Source organism: Prionailurus viverrinus, chromosome A3 (genome assembly GCF_022837055.1).
Source record: "Prionailurus viverrinus isolate Anna chromosome A3, UM_Priviv_1.0, whole genome shotgun sequence".
Taxonomy (NCBI): domain Eukaryota; kingdom Metazoa; phylum Chordata; class Mammalia; order Carnivora; family Felidae; genus Prionailurus; species Prionailurus viverrinus.
In genome coordinates, this window is record NC_062563.1 from 27,340,226 (window position 1) to 27,362,407 (window position 22,182).

General features: G+C 43.7%; 1 protein-coding gene across 1 annotated transcript; it reads left to right on the forward strand.

The window, feature by feature from the left end:
- Nucleotides 1-1,930: 1,930 nt before the first annotated feature.
- On the forward strand, nucleotides 1,931-11,770 carry LOC125162635 (beta-defensin 119). The gene is made up of 2 exons (XM_047853887.1): nucleotides 1,931-2,113; nucleotides 11,515-11,770. Exons 1-2 carry the CDS (start codon nucleotides 2,059-2,061, stop codon nucleotides 11,706-11,708), a joined length of 249 nt encoding a protein of 82 aa, XP_047709843.1. The 5' UTR covers nucleotides 1,931-2,058; the 3' UTR covers nucleotides 11,709-11,770.
- Nucleotides 11,771-22,182: the final 10,412 nt, after the last annotated feature.

Here is a 22,182-nt window from a genome sequence, read left to right on the forward strand (position 1 = left end):
GCTCAGAGCCTGGAGCCTGCTTCGGATTCTGTGTCTCTCTCTCACTCTCTGCCCCTCCCCCCCACTATCTCTCTCTCTCTCTTTCTCTCTCTCAAAAATAAATAAACATTAAAAAAACTAATGAAGGCCCCCACGTGATGATGTGGTGCCTGCCTGTTTCCATCCGGGTCTCCCCTTCTGTCTCAAACGCTCACAACCGCGACTGTCTACTGACTTTTCTCCTACCTTCCACTGTGGAAATTGGCTTTCCGTTGTCCATCGTTCTTTCCATCCAGGAAGCGCCTGAGCAGTTCCCGTCACCTGACCAAGTCTCAATTTTGTCGGACGTGAGTTGGAGGCTTATGATTTCCACTTCGGAGGAAAAGAAATGTAATAAATATGAGGATGCAAAAATAATGATAATGAAAACTGACATAATAATAGTTAATGATTATTCAGCACCTATGAGGTGTCAGGTACTTGGTTAAGCAATTTATGCAAGTTATCCCACTTAATTCAACCAGGTGTAGTTACGATTTGTATTTGATCATAGGATACTCAGGAAATTTACCTTGCTCAAGGCCAACAGGTACCGAATGTCAGGGCCAAGCCTCAATTTCAAATCTGTGTGAAATCAAAACCCATTCTCCAATCCTGGTATTCTTGGATTCTAGAATTCTCTTCGTTCTTCTCCTGTCATAGTTTCTGAAGTTCTGCCCGAGGTCCAGTCCTTATTCAGCTTCCTGAGATGCTGGGCTGAAGGGATACAGTCCACGCACTTTCTCTACACCCTGGAAGGACTTGGGTTGCTTCCCCATTAGATCACTTCTTATAGGTCAAGGTATGTTATTTATTCGGACCACAGGTATTTATGAAGTTCCTGCGATGTGTTGGGTGTGTCAGAGGTTGCTAGCTCCTCCCCCAATACCTGTCCTTCCCTTCTTCTTAGTAAGACTAGCCCCGAATGTTAGCTAGCCACGGTTGCCCAGAATAAAGAAAATATTTTCATTCTATCCTGCAGGTAGGTGTGGCCCTGTGAGTAAGTTCTGGCCAATGTACTGGAGGGGAAGCCGTGTGTGCAGATGCTGAGTCGTGTCCCTTAAAGGCAAAAGTACGCAGTTCATTTCCTTCTTTCTCCTCCCCCGGATGGCTGCAGTGGGGCCTTGACGGCGGGGACTGGAGCAGCCCTCTCAGGTCATCAAATGAAGCTGCCTGTGGAGGATGGCAGAACATCAAGCCAGGGGGACCCTTGCTCTCTGCTGAATCAGGAAGCTGCTACACTGAACTCCTTGCCCAGACTTTTCCATGAGAAAGAAGTCAATGTCTGTCTTTTGGAATCCTTGTTCGGGGAGAATACCTGTTAAAACAGTTGAATTAATATTCTAATCCAGGGGAGGTTACGGGCGGTGGGGTTACTAGGCAAATTTCTGACATTCCAATGGAAGAGACAAAGATGAAGCATGTAAAACAGAATTGAAAAGAACGGATACATCCGTGCAGGTGGTGCATCAAGGGCTGACGATCCAGAGCCACTGTAGGTGGGAGTGCCGATATCTAGGGTGACAAGGAAAGGCCTGTCCAGGAGGTGACCTTCCAGATGAGACTCAATGATAAACAGGAGCCAGCCATGGAAGGTCTCAAGGGAGAACAAATAACAAAGCTAAAGCCCTGAACTGGGAACCAGATTGGCGAGGTCAAGGCCCGGAAAGATACGCCTATGTATCCTTTTGTTAGAAAGCTGAGAATAAGTACTTTTTTTAATTAGGAATTTCTGGATGTATATTTATGCATTCATTAATTAGTTCTTTTGGTCTTGAAAGGCTTAAGAGGCTCTAATTTGCCCGTCTGCTCCCACTATTGGCACGGGTGCTGGCCAGTTTCCCACACTCTCATCTCGTGCTTTGCCACGAAATCTGCTACACACTGTCCTTTGGCCTGGCTGATCTCATATAAATCCTCTCCTGCTAGAATTCATTGCCCACAACCCTGCCAATAAAAGCGAGGCTCATCCCCGCTGCACAGAACTCTATTTCTATCCCCTGCAGCACAGCCACCTCCTTCTCCTGTGACCTGCCAGCCATGAAGTTACTTCTGTTTCTTCTCATCCTTCTGGCCATGGAACCGGTGGTCTCAGGTAACTTGGGTCCCTCTCAAGTGTCTGGGATCATGGTCATGAACTTTTCACTTTCCTCTCCTCTTCACTGCGGGCAGCACGAAGCTTTTCCTCATCTGATGCGGCTTTGGGAGGTTTCCCCATGAGCTGATCAGCTCACATCCACATTTTCCCCTGATTCTCTTTTTTGCCAAGGTGGTGGGATGGTAGCTATTTGGAGCATCTGACACTTAAGGGCAGGGTAGTATTCTGGTGGGACCTGGGAGACGGCTTAGGGGTGATGGGTTGGGTGCAGACTGGGGACTTGTTGGGGGCTTTAGGACATTAGATTAGAAGCTGATGATGAGTTGTGATGGGGAGAAAGACCTTGGGGTTGGAGTGGTAGGGGGAAGATTAGGATGAGCTGGAGGTGAGGTATTGGGCTTCCCTGATGGTTTGGAGAGGGCTGGGGAGGAGATGGGATTTGGGGTTGAGTGGAGGTGGTGCTGGGGGTAGACTGGGGCTTGGGCGGAAGCTGGGAGTTGGTAATGAATAGTGCAGGGTGTCTGATGACTGCTGCTCAGAATTGAGGTTGGTGACTTGATTACATTTGGGTTTGGCTTGGAGTTCAGGCTCAAGGGGCATTGAGTTGGGTAGGGCTCAGCATCCTACTTAAAATTGGACGGGGTTTTGAATTTGAATTGGGTGAATATGGTCAAGGAGGACTGGAGACTGCATTGTGGCTGGACCCAGGGCTAGTTGAGCTGAAGTTAGGGCCAGGCTGTTGATAAAGAGCTGAGTCTGTTGAAGTGTGGATGAATCCCCTCCATCTCCTAATCTTATAGTTGTTTATTTCCTTTCTCATCATTCCCAAGCTCCATTAAAGAAGGATCTTCATTGGCAGCAAGTGATCCCAAAGTTAGGTGTAGCAGGTTGGGGGATAGGAAGACAGAGGGTGGGATGTCTGAAAGCCTTGGATCACCCAAGGTTGAAACAATTGTCTTGGTTCCCTCCCCTCTCAAGATCGCTTCTCTCCTTTCCTGGGACTGTGTCCAGCGTTACTTCCTCAACGGTCTCCCCTTCTCCCCTGTCCTGTTCCTCCTCTTGTCTTGCCACTTGAGGGATTCTAACATCTGCTTAATGGTTGTTCCTGGGCCCAACAGCAGAGTGTTGGATGAATGGACATTGCCGGTTGGGGTGCAAAAGTGATGAAGACAGTCTCATTCGTTGCTCAAATCGTAAGTGGTGCTGTGTCCTTAGTCGTTACTTAACAGTCCAACCAATGACAGTTGAAAGAATACAGCCCTGGACCGTTCCTCCGATGTCCGAGCAAGTAGAACATAAAGCCAAACCTGGCAAAAGAGGGAATATAAATGGATATCTTGGATAGAAATGGCTTTGTTTCAGGTTCCTTAGCTCCCACATTCCATCAAAAGTCACAAATCTGTTTCTTGTGGCCGTCAATCATGAGGAATGATGCTCCAAATGGATTGAGGGTGGAGGGATGGCAGGATGGGGGTTAAAAGGTAGCAGAGAGACATCACTGGGGCTTGGACGCAGCAGTGGGGTGATGGTTCCTCATCTACCAGCTGCAGGAAAGGCTACTGGGTCAGGAGTGGACTGAGAAGTACATCTGGGAAGCCAAGAGACTTAAAGGCACAGCAGGTCCTGAGAGAGGGAGAACCCTTGGGTGGGAGAGTTGGTCCATCCTGGGGGTGAAAGGCTGGGGGTTGACATGGGCTGATTAGAGCCCAAATCCTTGGGTTTCTAGGGAAATTGGCTGAGATGCCTTTTGATCCTGGACATCCCACAGCGCCAAGGATCAGAGGGTTTCCAAGTGCTAAAAACAGATAAAGCACATGATTTTACCCATTTATAAATGAGTTTGTTCACTATCCAGTTCGTCTGTTCTGTCATGGATTCAGTTATTCAGTCCCCTCAGCCTTGCCACTTACCGCTGTCAGACTCTGTTCATATCCCCTTCCAGGCTTCAGCTTCCCCATCTGCGAAGTTGGAACCATAGACAATCTCAAAGCTCAGGATTGTGGGAAGAAGGAAGTGAAATAATGTAGCTCACAGTGCCCAGTATATCGTAAGCCCTAATTAATGTTAGCTATTACTATTATTGCTCATTGATTTCTTTAAGCATTTAAGGAATATGTGCTATGTGCCTTCCAGCTGTGTTAGACTCTGAGGGAGACAGAAACCTGCCTCATTTAATTTAGCCTGGGAGAAGACCAACCCATGGGGAACATTCAAGAATTCTGATCGGGTACCTAGAGGACTTGGGTGTCTTCCCGGCCTTGTGGTCTCAAATCCTATTCTCTGGGCCCCATGTATCCAATACAGTTGTTCACCCCTGAACTGTGTTCCCTGTAGTGAGGTCAGAGACCAGGAATGTTCTGTAAAGCATGGTTCATGACATGAAGACAGAATAAATTCATCCTGACCCTTGGAGATAATTTGCTCTCAGTTCAATATTTCTGCTCTTAGACTCTGGGAAGAGAGACACCTCTTCCTCTGATCCTGGTCCTACTCTGGGTGTCCTCTGATTAAGTCACTCCCTATGGGGTTGAGAGTTGATGGGGGCAAGTGGGATGTATCCACTTAGAGACCGTGTCCTCCTCTCCTTCCAAGACCATGCTTTGAGCACCTGGGGCGTGGAATTCCCTCCCAAAGAACCCCCGTGCTGTTTCCAAGGACCACATGGGCTTTCCGCAGCTCCACCCCTGGAAGGTGGGGCCCACTGTGTGTGCAACTTAGGCAGGAGGAGGGTCAAGGACACTCCTGTTTGCGGGGGCAGTGGGCCAGCGGGGATGTTCAGGCTGCACTGTCCATGTCTTGCATGAAAGAGTCCTCACAGTGTGGGGCAGAGTTGGGGATGGGAGAGAGGAGAGCTGGGCTGTGGGCTGAGCCAGCTCCCCTCAGGCCGCCATCTTCCTGCACAGAACTCTGAAGAATCCAAGAATCACAAATTCAAATCTGCCCTTTCAGGTCATTATGAAGGGCTATTTCAAAGATCTTTTTTTTTTTTTTAATTTTTAAAATGTTTATTTTGGGGGGGGGGTAGGGGCAGAGAGAGAGAGGGAGACACAGAATCCGAAGCAGGCTCCAGGTTCCGAGCTGTCAGCACAGAGCCTGACGCGGGGCTCAAGCCCACAAACCGCAAGATCATGACCTGAGCCAAAGTCAGACACTTTGACCGACTGAGCCATCCAGACACCCCATGAAGGGCTATTTCACAAAGGGCCATAGGATAGATTTTATTTATCTCACTTGTTAGCTTTATTCATAACTGTTAAATATGCAGACATATGATAGATGAGCTTCCATTTGCATTCCTGCTTCAGGACCCACACACATTAGGGTTGTGTCTGGAATCTGGATCGTGCTCTGGTGCACAGCCCATGTCCAAGCTCGCTTCAGAGGCAGGGGCTGTGTAATCTGTGCGTCCACATGCTCGACGCCTGTGTGATCTGGGGAGACTCTTAGGCTGCCCACCAGAGCTGCCTGGGCTCTGGATGAGACCATCCAAAATACTTCCTCACTGGCTTCTCTGCCTCCAGATTCTCTTTGCTGCAGTAAACATGGGAATGCAGATACCTTTTTGAGATCCCGTTTGCATTTCCTTTGGATATATACCCAGAAGTGGGAGTGCTGGATCATAGGATAGTTCTATTTGTAACGTTTTGAGGAAAATCTTGTTTTCCATTGTGGCTGCACCAATTATATTCCCACCAACAAGTGCACAAGGGTTCCCTTTTCTCCCCACCCTCATCAACTTTTTATTTGAACTTATTTGAACTTTTAGTTTTGAAATACTTACTGGTTCATAGGAGGTTGCAAAGATAGTACAAAGAGAGGTCCTACGGACCTTTCATACAGTTTCCTACCGGAGATTATATTTTATGTAACCATAATACAATACACAAACCAGGAGACTGGTATTGTTGCAATGTGCGTGCATACTTCTATGGCATTTTCTTGCAAGCACAGCGTTGTGTAACTACCACTGTTGTCAAGATACAGACCCATGCTATCAGCATAGAGATCCTTCTCCTGCTACTCTTTCACAGTGGCACGGACTCTTCCCTGCCTCCACCCTCTGTCGCTAACCTTAACCTTTGGCAACCACTAATCTGCTTCTTCTTTTTTTTTTTTTTTTAATTTTTTTTTCAACGTTTATTTATTTTTTGGGGGACAGAGAGAGACAGCGCATGAACCGGGGGGGGGGGGCAAAGAGAGAGGGAGACACAGAATCGGAAACAGGCTCTAGGCTCCGAGCCATCAGCCCAGAGCCCGACGCGGGGCTCGAACTCCCGGACCGCGAGATCGTGACCTGGCTGAAGTCGGACGCTTAACCGACTGCGCTACCCAGGCGCCCCAAATCTGCTTCTTACCTCCCTAATTTTTATCATTTAGAAAGTGTTATATAAATGGCATCATACGTCATCTTTTGAGATTGCCTTTTTTCTTTTTAAGACAGCATTATGTTCTTGAGATCTATCCAAGTTGTATGGATCAATTTCTCTTAATCTTTAAAAAAGGTCATTTCTTTTAAAATCTCAGTAGCTGTAGCCAATGCATTAAGGCAAGAAAAAGAAATAAAGGCATACAAGTTAGAAAGGAAAAAAATAAAAACTGTCTGTATTTGCAGATATCATAATGGCTTCTGTAGAAAATCCCAAGGGATCTACAAAAAAAAAATCTAGAACTAACCATTCAGTTCAGTAAGGTCCTAGGATACAAGATAAACATAAAACATTAATTGCATTTCTATATACTATCATTGAATATGTGAACACTGAAATTAAAAATACAGTACCATTCACAATCACTCCGAAAAGTATAAAATGCTTAGGTGTATACCTAATAAAACACGTGTAGCAAATGTATGCTGAGAACTACAGAATGTCGATAAAAGAAAGAAGATCTAAATAAATGAAGAGACATACCATGTTTATAGAGTGTAAGATTCAACAAGCAAATATGCCAATTCTCCTCAAACTGGTAGGTGCTCTTGACACAATTTCTATCAAAATCCCAGCAGCATTTTTGGTAGACAGAGACAAGATTATTTTGTCTACATCTTGTCAATGGAGAAAAATCCACAAAGGAATGAGAAGAGCTAAAACAAGTTTGAGCAAAAAGAATAAAGTCAGAGGAAGCATGCTACCAGATATCAAGACTTCCATAGCTAAGGTGATCAAGACTGTGTGATTTTGGTGGAGAGACAGACATACGGATCAATGGAACAGAATAGCAAACCGGGAATAGGTCCACATGCGTACAGCCAACTGATTTTTCACAAATGTGCAAAAGCAATCCAATGGGAGAAAGATAGCTTTTTCAACAAAAGGTGCTGGATTAGTGAGACATCCGTAAGAAAAGAAAGAAAAGAGAGAAAGAGACGGGGGGGGGGGGCGGGGAAAGAACCTCAATCTAAACCTCACATCTTATACGAAATTTAACTCAAAATGGCTCATAGATTTAAACATAAGATGTAGAGGCGCCCGGGTGGCTCAGTTGGTTAAGTGTCTGACTTCGGCTCAGGTCATAATCTCACAGTTCGTGGGTTCGAGCCCCACATCAGGCTCTGTGCTGACAGTTCAGAGCCTGGACCTTGCTTCAGATTCTGTGTCTCCTTCTCTCTCTGCTCCTCCCCAACTCGCGCTCTGTCTCTGTCTCTCAAAAATGAATAAAAAATTAGCAAGTTGGACTTCATCAAAATTCAAAACATTCACTCTGCAAGAGGGCCTGTGAATAGGATATACTGAAAGGCAAATTGCAGAAATATTTGCAAGCCACATATCTGACAAAGGACCTGTATCTAGAATACAGAAACAACTCTCAAAACTCAACAGTAAAAACCAAGCCATCGAATTAGGAGAAAGACAATTCATCAAAGAGGGCATACAGATGTCAAACAGGCACACGGAAAGATGTTCAACATCGTTAGCCATCAGGGATATGCATATTAAGATGATACGATATGGGAATGCAAGCTGGTGCAGCCACTCTGGAAAACAGTATAGAGGTTCCTCAAAAAAACTAAATAGAACCACCCTACGACTCAGCAATTGCACTACTAGGCATTTATCCATGGGATGTAGGTGTGCTGTTTCGAAGGGACACGTGCACCCCCACGTTTATAGCAGCACTATCCACAATAGCCAAAGTATGGAAAGAGCCCAAATGTCCATCGATAGATGAATGGATAAAGAAGATGTGATATATATATATACAATGGAGTATTACTCGGCCATCAAAAAGAATGAAATCTTGCCATTTGCAACTACATGGATGGAACTGGAGGGTATTATGCTAAGTGAAATCAGTCAGCCAGAGAAAGACAAAAATCATGTGACTTCACTCATCTGAGGACTTTAAGAGACAACACAGATGAACATGAGGGAAGGGAAACAAAAATAATATAAAAACCGGGAGGGGGACAAAACAGAAGAGACTCATACATCTGGAGAACAAACTGAGGGTTACGGGAGGGGTTGTGGGGTGGGGGGATGGGCTAAATGGGTAAAGGGCACCAGGAATCTACTCCTGAAATCATTGTCTAACTAATTTGGATGTAAATTTAAAAAAATAAAAAATAAAACAAGTTAAAAAAAAAAGATGGCATTCCACTACATAATTATTAGAACCGCTGAAGTTAAAAGCAGTGACATTACCAAACACTGGCAAGGATGCAGAGAACATGGGAGAAGGTTAAGTGGTAGGGCAACTCTGGAAAACAGTTTTCCAGTTTCCTTTTAAAAAACAAAATATACACTAACTGTGTTACCCAGCAAATGCACCCCTGGGCATTTAATCTAAAGACATGAAAATTTAGTTTCAAAAACTTGTAGAGTAATGTCCATAACAGCTTTATTTGCCTTTAAGGGATTCTTTAAAAAAAATTTTTTTTACGTTTATTTTTGAGAGAGAAAGAGACAGAGTGCAAGCAGGGGAGGGGCAGAGAGAGAGGAAGACGCACAATCCGAAGCGGGCTCCAGGCTCTGAGCTGTCAGCACAGAGACCGACGCGGGGCTTGAGCTCACGAGCCATGAGACGATGACCTGAGCTGAAGTCGGATGCTTAACAGACTGAGCTACCCAGTCGCCCCTTAAGGGATTCTTTAAAAAAAAAAAAAAAAAGACTTTATGCTTTTAGACCGGTTTTAGGTTCATAGGAAATTTGAGAAGAAGGTACAGAGATTTCCCACATATCCTCTACCCTCACTCAAGCACAGCTTTCCCCATTATCAACGTCCCTCACAGAGTGGTACATTGGTTACAACAATTGATAAACTCTATTGACACATCATTATCACCCAAAGTCCATATTTAAAAAAAATTTAAAAAAAAAATTTTTTTTTTCAACGTTTATTTATTTTTGGGACAGAGAGAGACAGAGCATGAACGGGGGAGGGGCAGAGAGAGAGGGAGACACAGAATCGGGAACAGGCTCCAGGCTCTGAGCTGCCAGCACAGAGCCCGACGCGGGGCTCGAACTCACGGACCGCGAGATCGTGACCTGAGCTGAAGTCGGACGCTTAACCGACTGCGCCACCCAGGCGCCCCTAAAAAAATTTTTTTTAATGGTCATTTATTTTTGAGACAGAGAGAGACAGAGCACGAGCAGGGGAGGGACAGAAAGAGAGGGAGACGCAGAATCCGAAGCAGGCTCCAGGCTCCGAGCTGTCAGCACAGAGCCTGTCATGGGGCTCAAACCCATGAACTTGGAGATCATGACCTGAGCCGAAGTCAGATGCTCAACTGACTGAGCCACCCAGGCGCCCCCACCCAAAGTCCATATTTTACCTTAGGGTTCACCCTTGGTACTGTACTGTGGGTTTGGACAAATGTATAATGACATGAATAGATCATTCCAGGATCATATGGAGTAACTTCACTGTAAATCCTCCAAATCCTCTGTGCTTTGCCTCTTCATCTGTCTCCTACCCCAACCTCTGGTAACCACTGATCTTTTCATTACCCCCATTATTTTGCCTTTTCCGAAATGTCATACAGTTGAAAATCATACACTATGGAGCCTTCTCAGATTGGCTTCTTTCACTCACTGATGTGCATTTAAGAGTCCTCCGTGTCTGTTCGTGACTTAATAGCTCATTTCTTTTTATCACTGAATAATAATCTCTTGTCTGGACGGACCACAGTTTATTTGTCCATTCACCTACTGAAGGGAATCTTGGTTGTTTCTAATTTGGGGTAGTTATAAATAAAACTACAAACATCATGTGCAGATTTTTTTTTCATGAAGACTGGTTTATTGGTGGTAGTTAGTATAAGTCAATAAATATTGATCCTCAAAGAAGAACCTAGTTATTTATTGATTACTGGTCCATAGAGATCTGAATGAAATTGAACCAGCTGCCTGCTGAGATGATACACGGAAGTCAATGCTGCTTCTTGGGAAATGGAGCCACAGCTAGCTGATATATAGCATAGGCTGTTCCACCAACTGTAAGCGTCACAGTGGCTCTATACGGGAAGACATCAGCTCTCTCTCTACCGGAAGACATCAGCTCTTTCTCAACAGGGAGACATCAGCTCTCTCTCTACAGGAAGACATCAGCTATCTATACAGGGAGACATCAGCTCTCTCTCTACAGGAAGACATCAGCTATCTATACAGGGAGACATCAGCTCTCTCTCTACTGGGAGACATCAGCTCTCTCTCTCTCTACAGGGAGACATCAGCTCTCTCTCTACAGGAAGATATCAGCTCCGCTACCCTATAGATGCACTGGAATTCCATTATCCTCCTGAAGCTTTTGTTTCTCTGGGCTTGCTTTTCAAACTGCCTGTGTGAAGCAGTTCATGTGCAGATTTCTGTGTAGACATAAGTTTTCAAGTTCTGGTAAATACTAAGAAGCACAACCACTGGATTGTGTGGTAAGTGTATGTTTCGTTTCATAAGAAACTGACAAACTGTCTTCCAAAGTGGCTGTATAGTTTCGCATTCCCATCAGCAGCATAGGAGAGTTTCTGTTGCTCTATATTCTTCCCATCATTTGGTGTCAGTGTTCCAGATTTTGGTCATTCTAATAGGTGGGCAGTGGTGGCACATAAGTATTTAAAAAAATTTTTGTTTACATTTATTTATTTCTGAGAGACAGAGAGAGACAGAGCACAGGTGGGGGAGGAGCAGAGAGAGAATGTGACACAGAATCCGAAGCAGGCTTTGGTCTCCGAGCCGTTAGAACAGAGCCCCATGAGGGGCTCGAACCCACAAACGGTGAGATCTTGACCTGAGCCGAAGTTGGACACTCAACCGACTGAGCCACCCAGACACCCCGCACGTAATTATTTCAGCCCTTTAGGTTTTGACTGTGCTCCTTGACTCCTCAGATCTATGTTAGTATTGCCACTATTAAATGGAAATTAACTATCTGTATTTTTTTTTTTTTTTTTTTTTTTGGCCAGGCAGACATCACACTCTTCGATGCATGGGAAACATGGGAATCTGTAGACCCTCTTGCAGAAAGTCTGAACAACCCTACCTCTACTGCTTAAATTATCAGTCATGCTGCCTCCAGTCCTACATGAGGATAAGCATTTCTGGCAGAGAGACGAAAAATGACTGGAGCCAACAGAATCGCTGGCCAAAAATACCTTGAGTGCTGGTGATCAACATCTTCAGGCTGCTATCAAGACCCCTTATTAAAATTCATGCACCTGCCACCCTTGTCTGTCTTTTGTCCCTTGGAAATCACGGCAAGAGATTGGGTTTTGCATGATGAGGTATCTGTCCCATTCTGGATCCAGCTCTGTGGGAGAGAAAACTGGAGTGACAAGAAGAATCTAGAAAAACCACGGACGATGGGGAGAGAAGGTCCTGAGACCACTGAGGGAGAGTTGAAGCGTTTGGGCAGAGCCAGGACTTCAACTGTGCCATGGAGGGTGCAGAGGGGGATCAGAGTTAGTGGGATGGATGCACAGGGCAGTGGGTGGGCGTCTTGTAGACAAGCATGCCTTCGTTTATGGAAGAATTTCCTAACCAGCTGCTGTAGTGTGAATAAGTTGTTTCTGCCAAGGCTTCAAGTCTTGAGGCTGGAGGTCTGTTTGGTGATTATTGAGGAAAGAATTTGAATATCACATGCTGTTGTTCTTTTTGATGATTGTCAGGGACTTTTTATTTTTTAGAGAGCGCGAACAAGTGGGGGAGGGGCAGAGAGGCAGAGAGAGAATCTTAAGCAGGCTCCACACCCAGCAAAGAGGCCGCCAACGCCACCACGGGGCTCAATCCCCCGAACCGTGAGATCATGACCTGAGCCCAAATTAAGAGTCAGACAGTCAACCGGCTGAGCCACCCAGGCGCCCCAGTTCAACACTTTTATTCCCTGAAAGTCTAGGAGGCGTGTGCCCCCAATGACAAACAACACGAGCTTTTTGAGGTAAAATTCTAATTTTACTTTTTCTGTCTTACATCCACTCATATCTCCTTTCTTTCTCCACCTTTACTTCCAAATGTTGTCAAAAGGAGAGTAGCTACATTTACCAGGGATCTTTCTCTAGTCTCTGTCTCAACTTGTTACAGTTTGCTTTTGGGCTTATGGTACCATTGAACTGGCTCGGGCCAAGCTCACTGGCACACTTCCTTTCTGAAAGGTCCCTGGATGTTGCTCAACTTGTATCTCACTCTGCCTCTCGGTAGCGGTAGCGTTTCCAACCACAATTCATCCTCTCCCTGGAAACTGGGTTGGCTGCTGTGACTTCACTCTTTCTTTGTTTCCCTCCTAACCTCTGGGCTGCTCCTCCCCCATTGCCTCTCGGGGTTCCTCCACTGGCATTTGTCACCTTGCATCCCTCTGGTTCTCTCTCCTTTTGTGAGAATCAATACTGTCCACATTCCTAGGAGAAGGCTGACAGTTCTCCAGCCGTGTTAACAAGTAAATACCTTGAAAGGTTTTTAACCTTTCTCGTCTATCAGGGACAACTTGCATCCGTGAAGACACCTTGGAAAGCCAAATCATCAGTGACAGCGTTATGCTTTGAAAGTCAGACAGTCAGCGCTGGGTTCACTTCAGGGTCTACACTTCTAGGTGGTCATCAACCCATCTCCACGTCTGTAACCAACACGACTCCCCCAGGACGCTCCCCGCAAATGCTATAGAAGTTCAGCACTTTGTTCTGCTTAAGAGAGCCATGCATAGCCAGCACGGCTCTCTTTTATTTAAGAAAACAATCATTTCAGCATTTTGGCTTCAGACACTGAGTGTTAATCTCCTCTTTTGACAATTCTCTTCTCTTCTTCCTTCTGTGTTTCTGCCCAGCTTCTCATAACAACAAACCTTATGATCTGGACAAAATTGGTGGTTCTGGACCTCTGTTTCTGTCAGAGTAATGGTCTAAGAACCCGGATGAGCCCTCCCATTGAGAATATCTAAAATACTTTATTTAAAGTATACAAAAGAACTTCTTACGCATCCTTGACCTTGCCACAAAAGCGCAAAGAATATTAAGGCTGATTGAAACCTGGTGCTTCTCTGAAGGCAGTAACTGAAACTGGCTTCTGTCTTGAAAGCATTTGCTGAATCGGGTGAACTTGAACTTGATTTCCATGGCTTTGGCCAGGGTCAGGCGTAGGCAGGGGAGAGGAGACAGTGCCTAGGGTCTGAAAAAATGGGAGTCCAGGAGAAGACTCCTACATAAGTCTCAGTCCTGAAAGTGTTACACATGCTGTGTAAGGATAAAACAGATACAACGGGGTGCCTGGGTGGCTCAGTTGGTTGAGCGTCCTACTTTGGCTCAGGTCATGATCTCACATTTCACGTTCGAGCTGTACATCAAGCTTGCTGCTCTAAGCTTGGAGCCCGCTTTGGATCCTCTGTCCCTTTTTCTCTCTGTGCCCACCCCCACTCGTGCTCTCTCAAAAATAAATAGACAAAACAAAAAAGAATAGCCGTTCTTTTAAACAACAAAAAACAGAAAAAGCCCAAAACAAAAAGATACAACTTTCCTTCTCCTTTAGCAAGCCTTTTTTGAGGAAAATTGTCTGGTCTTGAACCTTGATACTCAGTACACAGAAAAAAAAAATCTCTAGTGGGAATTTACAACCTCAAGCTGGCTCTCACATATCACATAGTTTCTTAGCCAGAATTCATGGCATATGGATGGTCTGAAAAAAAAAATCAGCTTTAACTGATGATTCAGTTAAAGTTGCCCCAAAGTAGTAGTGACAAAGATGTGTGACAGAAAGAAATGAAGGAGTAGACCTTTAAGTCATGACTCAACGAATTTACTCAGATTAAGCGTCAAGGAAAATGCATAAATCAGAGCCCCAAATCACAAAAGCACAAGGAAATAAGGCACCATGAATTAAGGCCAGGAGAAACCACAGACCAGAGATTCAGGACTTCACGGACTCCAAATATCAGAATTACTAGTAATAATAATTTTAAGGATAATTTGAAAAAAAATAAATTCGTGCCATTTGAATTTTCCATCGTCATGGGGGTATTACCTGACCCTGTGGGGGGGCATTTTAATGCTGGGTGGAAATGGAATATTCTAAGTGGAGACTCAGTAGATCTGGAAGGCATAAATAAACTGTAGGAGCAGGTGGCTCAGATGGCTGTGTTTTACTGCCTCTCCCACATCGCACACTAACGGTGCCACAGAGAATTCCTATGTTTAGCTAACAAGGAGGAAAAAGGTAAGCCAAGTTTGTGAGTGGCTTACATGATGTGCTATCACCAGCCAGAAGTGCTACAAAATAGCCCGATTTAGAAGTGCCCGAAATTCAACAGTGAGCAAGAGAAATCCTTCCTGTAGAAGGAGGGATGGTCTAAGGTATGGATCTAAAGTAATTCGTGGCCAGTGGTAACGGGTTGACTGGTGGGCTGGTCAGGGTCTTAGAAAGAGCAAGATTAGAAGTCTGGGGGAAAATGAGGTGGGAGGTGGTTGTGTGGGTTGGCCTCTCTGAAATGAGATGGGGTGCATGGCTATTTTTATGCCATCAGAGGGAGATAAATAAAGCTCTCAGTAACCAAGCGGACAAAATGGCCCATCTTTTTACCCACAATTAGGAGGCCATCCCTACCCCTGGATGTCCATGTGTGATCGAGGCTTGGTCGAGGAAATGGGTTTATGAAGCCAGCCTTTCCACAGCTCCTATTCCAACCTTGAAGCAATTGGGGCAAAAAAGAGTCCTTATAGTTTATACGTGGGCCAGCCAATTTCCTACAGTGAGTGATGATACAGGGCTTTAGGGTCAAAGTTAGTGAGTGGTAAAATGGATGCTTTCACCTGAGACGTCTGCCGTTGTAAAGCAAGGCTTTAGTATCTTAGGAGATACTCTTATAAACCCAAGGATTTGGAATCTTGATTGTGACAATTTTTGCTGCCACCAAGAGACAGGATGAACACAAGGGCTGCCTCTGGTATACCAAATCACTTGTTGAGAAGACAGGACAATGGAAAGATGAGCTTTGGAATACTTAACTAAGCGGTTAAAGCTGTGCACAGGTCGCCAGCAAATAAGGGTCGCTAGAAACGGGTTAAAACTTAAGAATTTGAAATTTTGAGAAAAGCATTGAGGACTTTATTGTTGGAAGTACTGAAAAATTTCAGACTTGTTTATCCAGCTGTTTTTATCTAGAATTACACATTGATGGAGGGCGGAGGTGGGGTGATCACTGTGGTATTTTCAGTGCTTTATCCATATGACAGTCCATCCCCCTGAGGACAGGGTGAGTGACAGCCAAGAGGAAGTCATGAGCTTTGATGAACCTCTCAGAAAAAGATCGGAACTTTCAGTTCCAAGTCAGACTTCTCACCTTCTTTATTCTTGGTGCTTATTTCAAAGCAGGGTGTAGTGGAACCTGCTACAATTATATCAGTGATATCCGATTGAAAATTCTATATGGTTGCGGTAGAAGTGATAGGGACTTTCTGGCCTGGAACGTAGCAGACTGTTTTTGTCACTTTGTCAACTTTGCAGGTTTCCTGCAGTGTCCCATTTATGCCAGCATCTTTTTAAAAATTTTTTTTTCAACGTTTATTTATTTTTGGGACAGAGAGAGACAGAGCATGAACGGGGGAGGGGCAGAGAGAGAGGGACACACAGAAACGGAAACAGGCTCCAGGCTCTGAGCCATCAGCCCAGAGCCTGACGCGGGGCTCGAACTCCCGGACCGCGAGATCGTGACCTGGCTGAAGTCGGACGCTTAACCGACTGCGCCACCCAGGCGCCCCTGTGCCAGCATTTTTTCCCACCACTATAGGCTAAATAACGAAAGGAGAGACTATTGATTTTAGCTTACTGATGTGCTCAGTTTTACAAACATGACTGTATATTGGCAATCCCATAACATCATGGGTCATAATTAGATTCTGGCTTTAAGACTTCCAGCTCAGGCCTGGTAAATACCATGTTTCTAAAAGTCTCTTTTCCCAACCTCTTTCCTGCCATTTTTTAACTTTTCTGAAAGTGAGGTGAATACCTTGCCATAAACGAACAGAAACTTGCTAGTCACAAGGAACTATATATCATATATCCGTGGGCCTGTTTGACGCTATCCACGTAAAGAAAGTTCGTCTGGTTATCACTGTTGATTGAGTTTCTTGCATTGGTTGTGGCCCATGTGGTTAATTACTTTAAATATATATTCAAATGAGTATATAAAATATACCGGTAACAATAAAGTGAATACTCATGTGCCTGTATTCTCATTAAGGAACAGAACTTTACCGCATACTTAGAATAGTGTAGGTATTCCTATGTGAGATGCTTTGTTCGCTCAGGTATTAGGGAAGTGCTTCTTCGACTTTGTAATGTGCATAGAAATTATGTAGAGATCTTGTTAAAATGTAGACTCCGGGGGCACCTGGGTGGCTCAGTTGGTTAAGCATCCAACTTCAGCTCAGGTCATGATCTCACGGTTCATGGGTTCAAGCCCCGCATCGGGCTCTGTACTGACAGCTCAGAGCCTGGAGCCTGCTTCGGATTCTATGGCTCCCTCTTTCTCTGCTCCTCCTCTGCTCGTACTCTGTCTCTCTCTCAAAAATAAACATAAATTTTTAAAAAATGTAGATTCTGATTCAGTTGGTAGGGCAGGGTCTGAATTTCTGCTTTTCTTTTTTTTTTAACGTTTATTTTTGAGACAGAGACAGCATGAATGGGGGAGGGGCAGAGAGAGAGGGGAGACACAGAATCTGAAGCAGGCTCCAGGCTCTGAGCCATCAGCCCAGAGCCCGACGTGGGACTCGAACTCACGGACCACGAGATCGTGACCCGAACTGAAGTCGGACACTTAACCGACTGAGCCACCCAGGTGCCCCTGAATTTCTGCTTTTCTAACAGTCCTCTAGATGATGCTGGCACTGGTCCATTTTATGTCACAAGATTTCAGGCCATAGAAAAACCTCAGTGAGTTCCATGCACTTCATGTCATACATTTTGTGTTTTCCAACCAAATGTCATATTGGAGTTGAAAATCTCATGTATTCAGAAATTAAATAATATAGTAAAAAATAAAACTTAGATTAGAAGAATCATAAACTAAAGTCAGAAATAATGAAGGCAGAAATAATGAGAAATTTCTAGAAAATTTCTAGACAGACTGATGAGGGGGGAAAAAAGGAGACAGTAAAAATGATAGCTATAGTGAAATGGTGAAATCAAAACACCATATTAAAAATAACAGAAGAGAATTCTGTTCTCAACAACTGCACACCAATAATACTGAGAACCCAGAGGAAATGTGTAAATCCTTAACGATATTCCAGGGATGGCCCAGGAAGGAAATATAAACTTGAAGAGATGAATGAATGTTAAGAAACTGAAATAGCGGTGAAAAAAAACCTCTTCTTCCCCAAAGCCTCAACCCTGGATGGTTTTTAAAATTTTGGTAAAATACATGTCACATAAAATTTGCCATCTTAACCCTTGTTAAGTGTATACTTCAGGAGCATTAGGCACATTCATATCATTGGGTCACCATCCCAGAACTCTTTTTCACTGCAGCACTGAAACTCTGTACCCATTTGGGGCGCCTGGGTGGCTCAGTCGGTTGAGGGTCCGACTTCGGCTCAGGTCATGATCTCGCAGTCCATGAGTTCGAGCCCCGCGTCAGGCTCTGTGCTGACAGCTCAGAGCCTGGAGCCTGTTTCGGATTCTATGTCTCCCTCTCTCTGACCCTCCCCCATTCATGCTCTGTCTCTCTCTGTCTCAAAAAAAATAAATGTTAAAAAAAAAAAAAAGAAACTCTGTACCCATTCAAAGTGACCTCCTCATCCCCCTCACAGCCACAAGGCTACTTTCTCTTTGTCTCCATCTGACTAGTCTGTTAACCTCATACAAGTGGACTCACAGTATTTGTCCTTGTCGCTGGCTAGCTCAGCATTATGGCTTTAATGTTCACCCATATTGTAGCATGTGTCAGAATTTCACTTTTTTATTTTTTTAAGTTTATTTCTATATTTTGGGAGAGAGAGAGAGAGCACAAGACAGGGAGAGGCAGAGAGAGAGGGAAAGAGGGAAGGAGAGAGAATCCCAAGCACACTCCACGGTGTCAGCATGGAGCCTGACGCAGGGCTTGATCTCACAAACTGTGAGATCATGACCTGAGCCAAAATCAGGAGTCAGAACCCTCAACTGACCAGGCCATCTGGGTGCCTCTGCTTCTTTTTTAGGGCTCAGTAATATTCCATTTCATGCGCACACCACTTTTTGTTTGTCCATTCATCTGTCAGTGGACATTTGAGTTGCTTCCACCTTTTGGCTCTTGTGAATCACACAGCCCTCCTGATTTTAAAGGTGAGTTCTTCTAATTTCGTGGAAGATCAATCGAAGTATTATCTTATATAAAATGTTCCAGGGGCACCTGAGTGGCTCAGTCGGTTGAGCGTCTGACTCCAGCTCGGGTCATGATCTTGCACTCTGTGAGTTCGAGCCCCGCGTCGGGCTCTGTGCCGACAGCTCGGAGCCTGGAGCCTGCTTTGGATTCTGTGTCTCCCTTTCTCTCTGCCCCTCCTCTACTCGTGCTCTGTCTCTCTCTTGCTGTCAAAAATAAATAAACATTAAAAAATTTTTTTAAATGTTCCAGAAAATAGGAGGGAAAAAGAATTATAGGTCAATTTTATTTATAAATATAAACTCAAAAATATCCTAATTACAGTATTAGCCAACTGAATTCAATTGTCTATTAAAATACATCATAACCAAGTAGGGTTTAATTCCAACTGCAAAGTTAGAATTTTCCAACCTAGAAAATCTATCAATCTATCAATGAAACTTCCTACCTTTATAGAATTAAATAGATAAGTAATAGAATTACTCTTATTTGATGCAGAAAAATGATTTGATAGAGTTCAATGCTTACTTATAATGAAAACTCTCGGCAGAGCAGGAATAGAGAGGATTTCTTTGATTTGGTGAAGGTTATGTATCAAAATCTAGAGCTAACATTATCTAATGGAGAAATTCATTCTTGTTGAGGTCAGGAAAACAGACGTACTATTGTTGCTATTGTTTATTTAAAAAAAAATTTTTTTAACGTTTATTTATTTTTGAGAGAGAGAGAGACAGAGCATGAACGGGGGAGGGTCAGAGAGAGAGGGAGACACAGAATCCGAAACAGGCTCCAGGCTCTGAGCAGTCAGCACAGAGCCCGATGGGGGGCCTGAACTCACGGACCGTGAGATCACGACCTGAGCCGAAGTCGGACGCTTAACCGACTGAACCACCCAGGCGCCCTTTATTGCTATTGTTTAAAATAATAGTGGTAGACGTGGTCAGGGCTTAAAGGAAAAACAACAGCAACAATAGCAACAAGCAAAAGCCAAATCAAAACAAAAGCATAAGTATTGGAAGGAAAGGGATAAAATTGTCATTTATTCCAACAGGCACGATTATCACATAAAAAAAAAGAATCAACAAACTTTGTAATTAATGGGTATATCAATTTACAAGAATCAATAGTACTTGTCTACACTAGCAATAACTCACTAGAATGTATAATAAAATATACAGCATGGCTATGAGGTATCTTGGGTTTTTTTTTTCTTGTTTGTTTAGTTTGTTTATTTTGAGAGAGAGAGAGAGAGAGAGAGAGAGAGCAAATGCAGGGGAGGGGCAGAGAGAAGGAGAGACAGAATCCCAAGCAGGCTCTGAGCTATCAGCACAGAGCCCAATGCAGGGCTCGAACTCACACTGTGAGATCATGACCTGAGCTGAGATCAAGAGTTGGATACTTAACCAGCTGTGCCACCCAGGTGCCCCTGAAGTATCTTGTTTTAAATGAAGAGTATCCAAAACCTCAATGGGATATATTTTAAAACTCAAATAGCAGATGTGATTTTAAATGGAATGACTTAATTATTGTGAAGATTCACTTTCCTCTAAATTAATCCATAAATTTAATGCAATTCCAATTAAAATCTCAGTGGTATTTTTGGAAGACTTGATTATACTAGTTTAAAGTTTATAGTGAAGAATAAAGGCCACCAAGAGGTAAGATTTCTTAAAAAAATAAAAAGCAAGACAAAAGCTTGCCCTTCTAGACACTCACAGAATATAAAGCTATGGTATTATAAAAAATATAGTACTATCACAAGAATAAATACATCACTAGAACAGAATAGGCAGCTGAAATAGATCCATGCTTGAATGGGGAACTTAATATGCAGTAACAATGACACTATGACTCAATGGAGAAATTGATTTTTCCATTTCCCAGCATACAGTGCTGGGAAAACTGGCTCATTCCAAGAGAAAAATAAAAATGGATTTATACATTTCATCTTGTGAATGTGAAAGACATAGTAAAAAAGTTGTTAGAAAATAATGTCAAAGATTCCCTTTGAGACAGAAGAATGAGGGAAAACTTTTTATTTTATTTATTTTTTTAATTTTTTATTTTTTTCAATATATGAAGTTTATTGTCAAATTGGTTTCCATACAACACCCAGTGCTCATCCCAAAAGGTGCCCTCCTCAATACCCATCACCCACCCTCCCCTCCCTCCCACCCCCCATCACCCCTCAGTTTGTTCTCAGTTTTTAACAGTCTCTTATGCTTTGGCTCTCTTCCACTCTAACCTCTTTTTTTTTTTTTCCTTCCCCTCCCCCATGGGTTTCTGTTAAGTTTCTCAGGATCCACATAAGAGTGAAACCATATGGTATCTGTCTTTCTCTGTATGGCTTATTTCACTTAGCATCACACTCTTCAGTTCCATCCACGTTGCTACAAAGGGCCAGATTTCATTCTTTCTCATTGCCACGTAGTACTGCATTGTGTATATGAACCACAATTTCTTCATCCATTCATCAGTTGGTGGACATTTAGGCTCTTTCCATAATTTGGCTATTGTTGAGAGTGCTGCTATGAACATTGGGGTACAAGTGTCCCTATGCATCAGTACTCCTGTATTCCTTGGGTAAATTCCTAGCAATGCTATTGCTGGGTCATAGGGTAGGTCTATTTTTAATTTTTTGAGGAACCTCCACACTGTTTTCCAGAGTGGCTGCACCAGTTTGCATTCCCACTAACAGTGCAAGAGTGTTCCCGTTTCTCCACATCCTCTCCAGCATCTATAGTCTCCTGATTTGTTCATTTTGGCCACTCTGACTGGCGTGAGGTGATATCTGAGTGTGGTTTTGATTTGTATTTCCCTGATGAGGAGCGACGTTGAGCATCTTTTCATGTGCCTGTTGGCCATCCGGATGTCTTCTTTAGAGAAGTGTCTATTCATGTTTTCTGCCCATTTCTTCACTGGGTTATTTGTTTTTCGGGTGTGGAGTTTGGTGAGCTCTTTATAGATTTTGGATACTAGCCCTTTGTCTGATATGTCATTTGCAAATATCTTTCCCCATTCCATTGGTTGCCTTTTAGTTTTGTTGGTTGTTTCCTTTGCTGTGCAGAAGCTTTTTATCTTCATAAGTTCCCAGTAGTTCATTTTTGCTTTTAAGAGGGAAAAGTTTTTTAACAAAATCACCAAGCAGAACCCATAAGACAAAAACAACAACAAAAAACACAAAAACACACACACAAAAAACCCCAAACAGGTTGGATTTGATTAGATCAGAATTAAGTATTTTTGTTCAATGAATGACGTATCATGGGCAAAGGTCATGCATAGGTATGTGATA

What these genes read in the sequence shown, in the direction of transcription:
- LOC125162635 (XM_047853887.1), top strand. Translation starts at nt 2,059, where the DNA reads ATGAAGTTACTTCTGTTTCTTCTCATCCTTCTGGCCATGGAACCGGTG. An exon ending in CATGGAACCGGTGGTCTCAG is followed by an intron (nt 2,114 to 11,514) that starts GTAACTTGGGTC and finishes TTTTTTGGCCAG; the next exon opens with GCAGACATCACACTCTTCGA.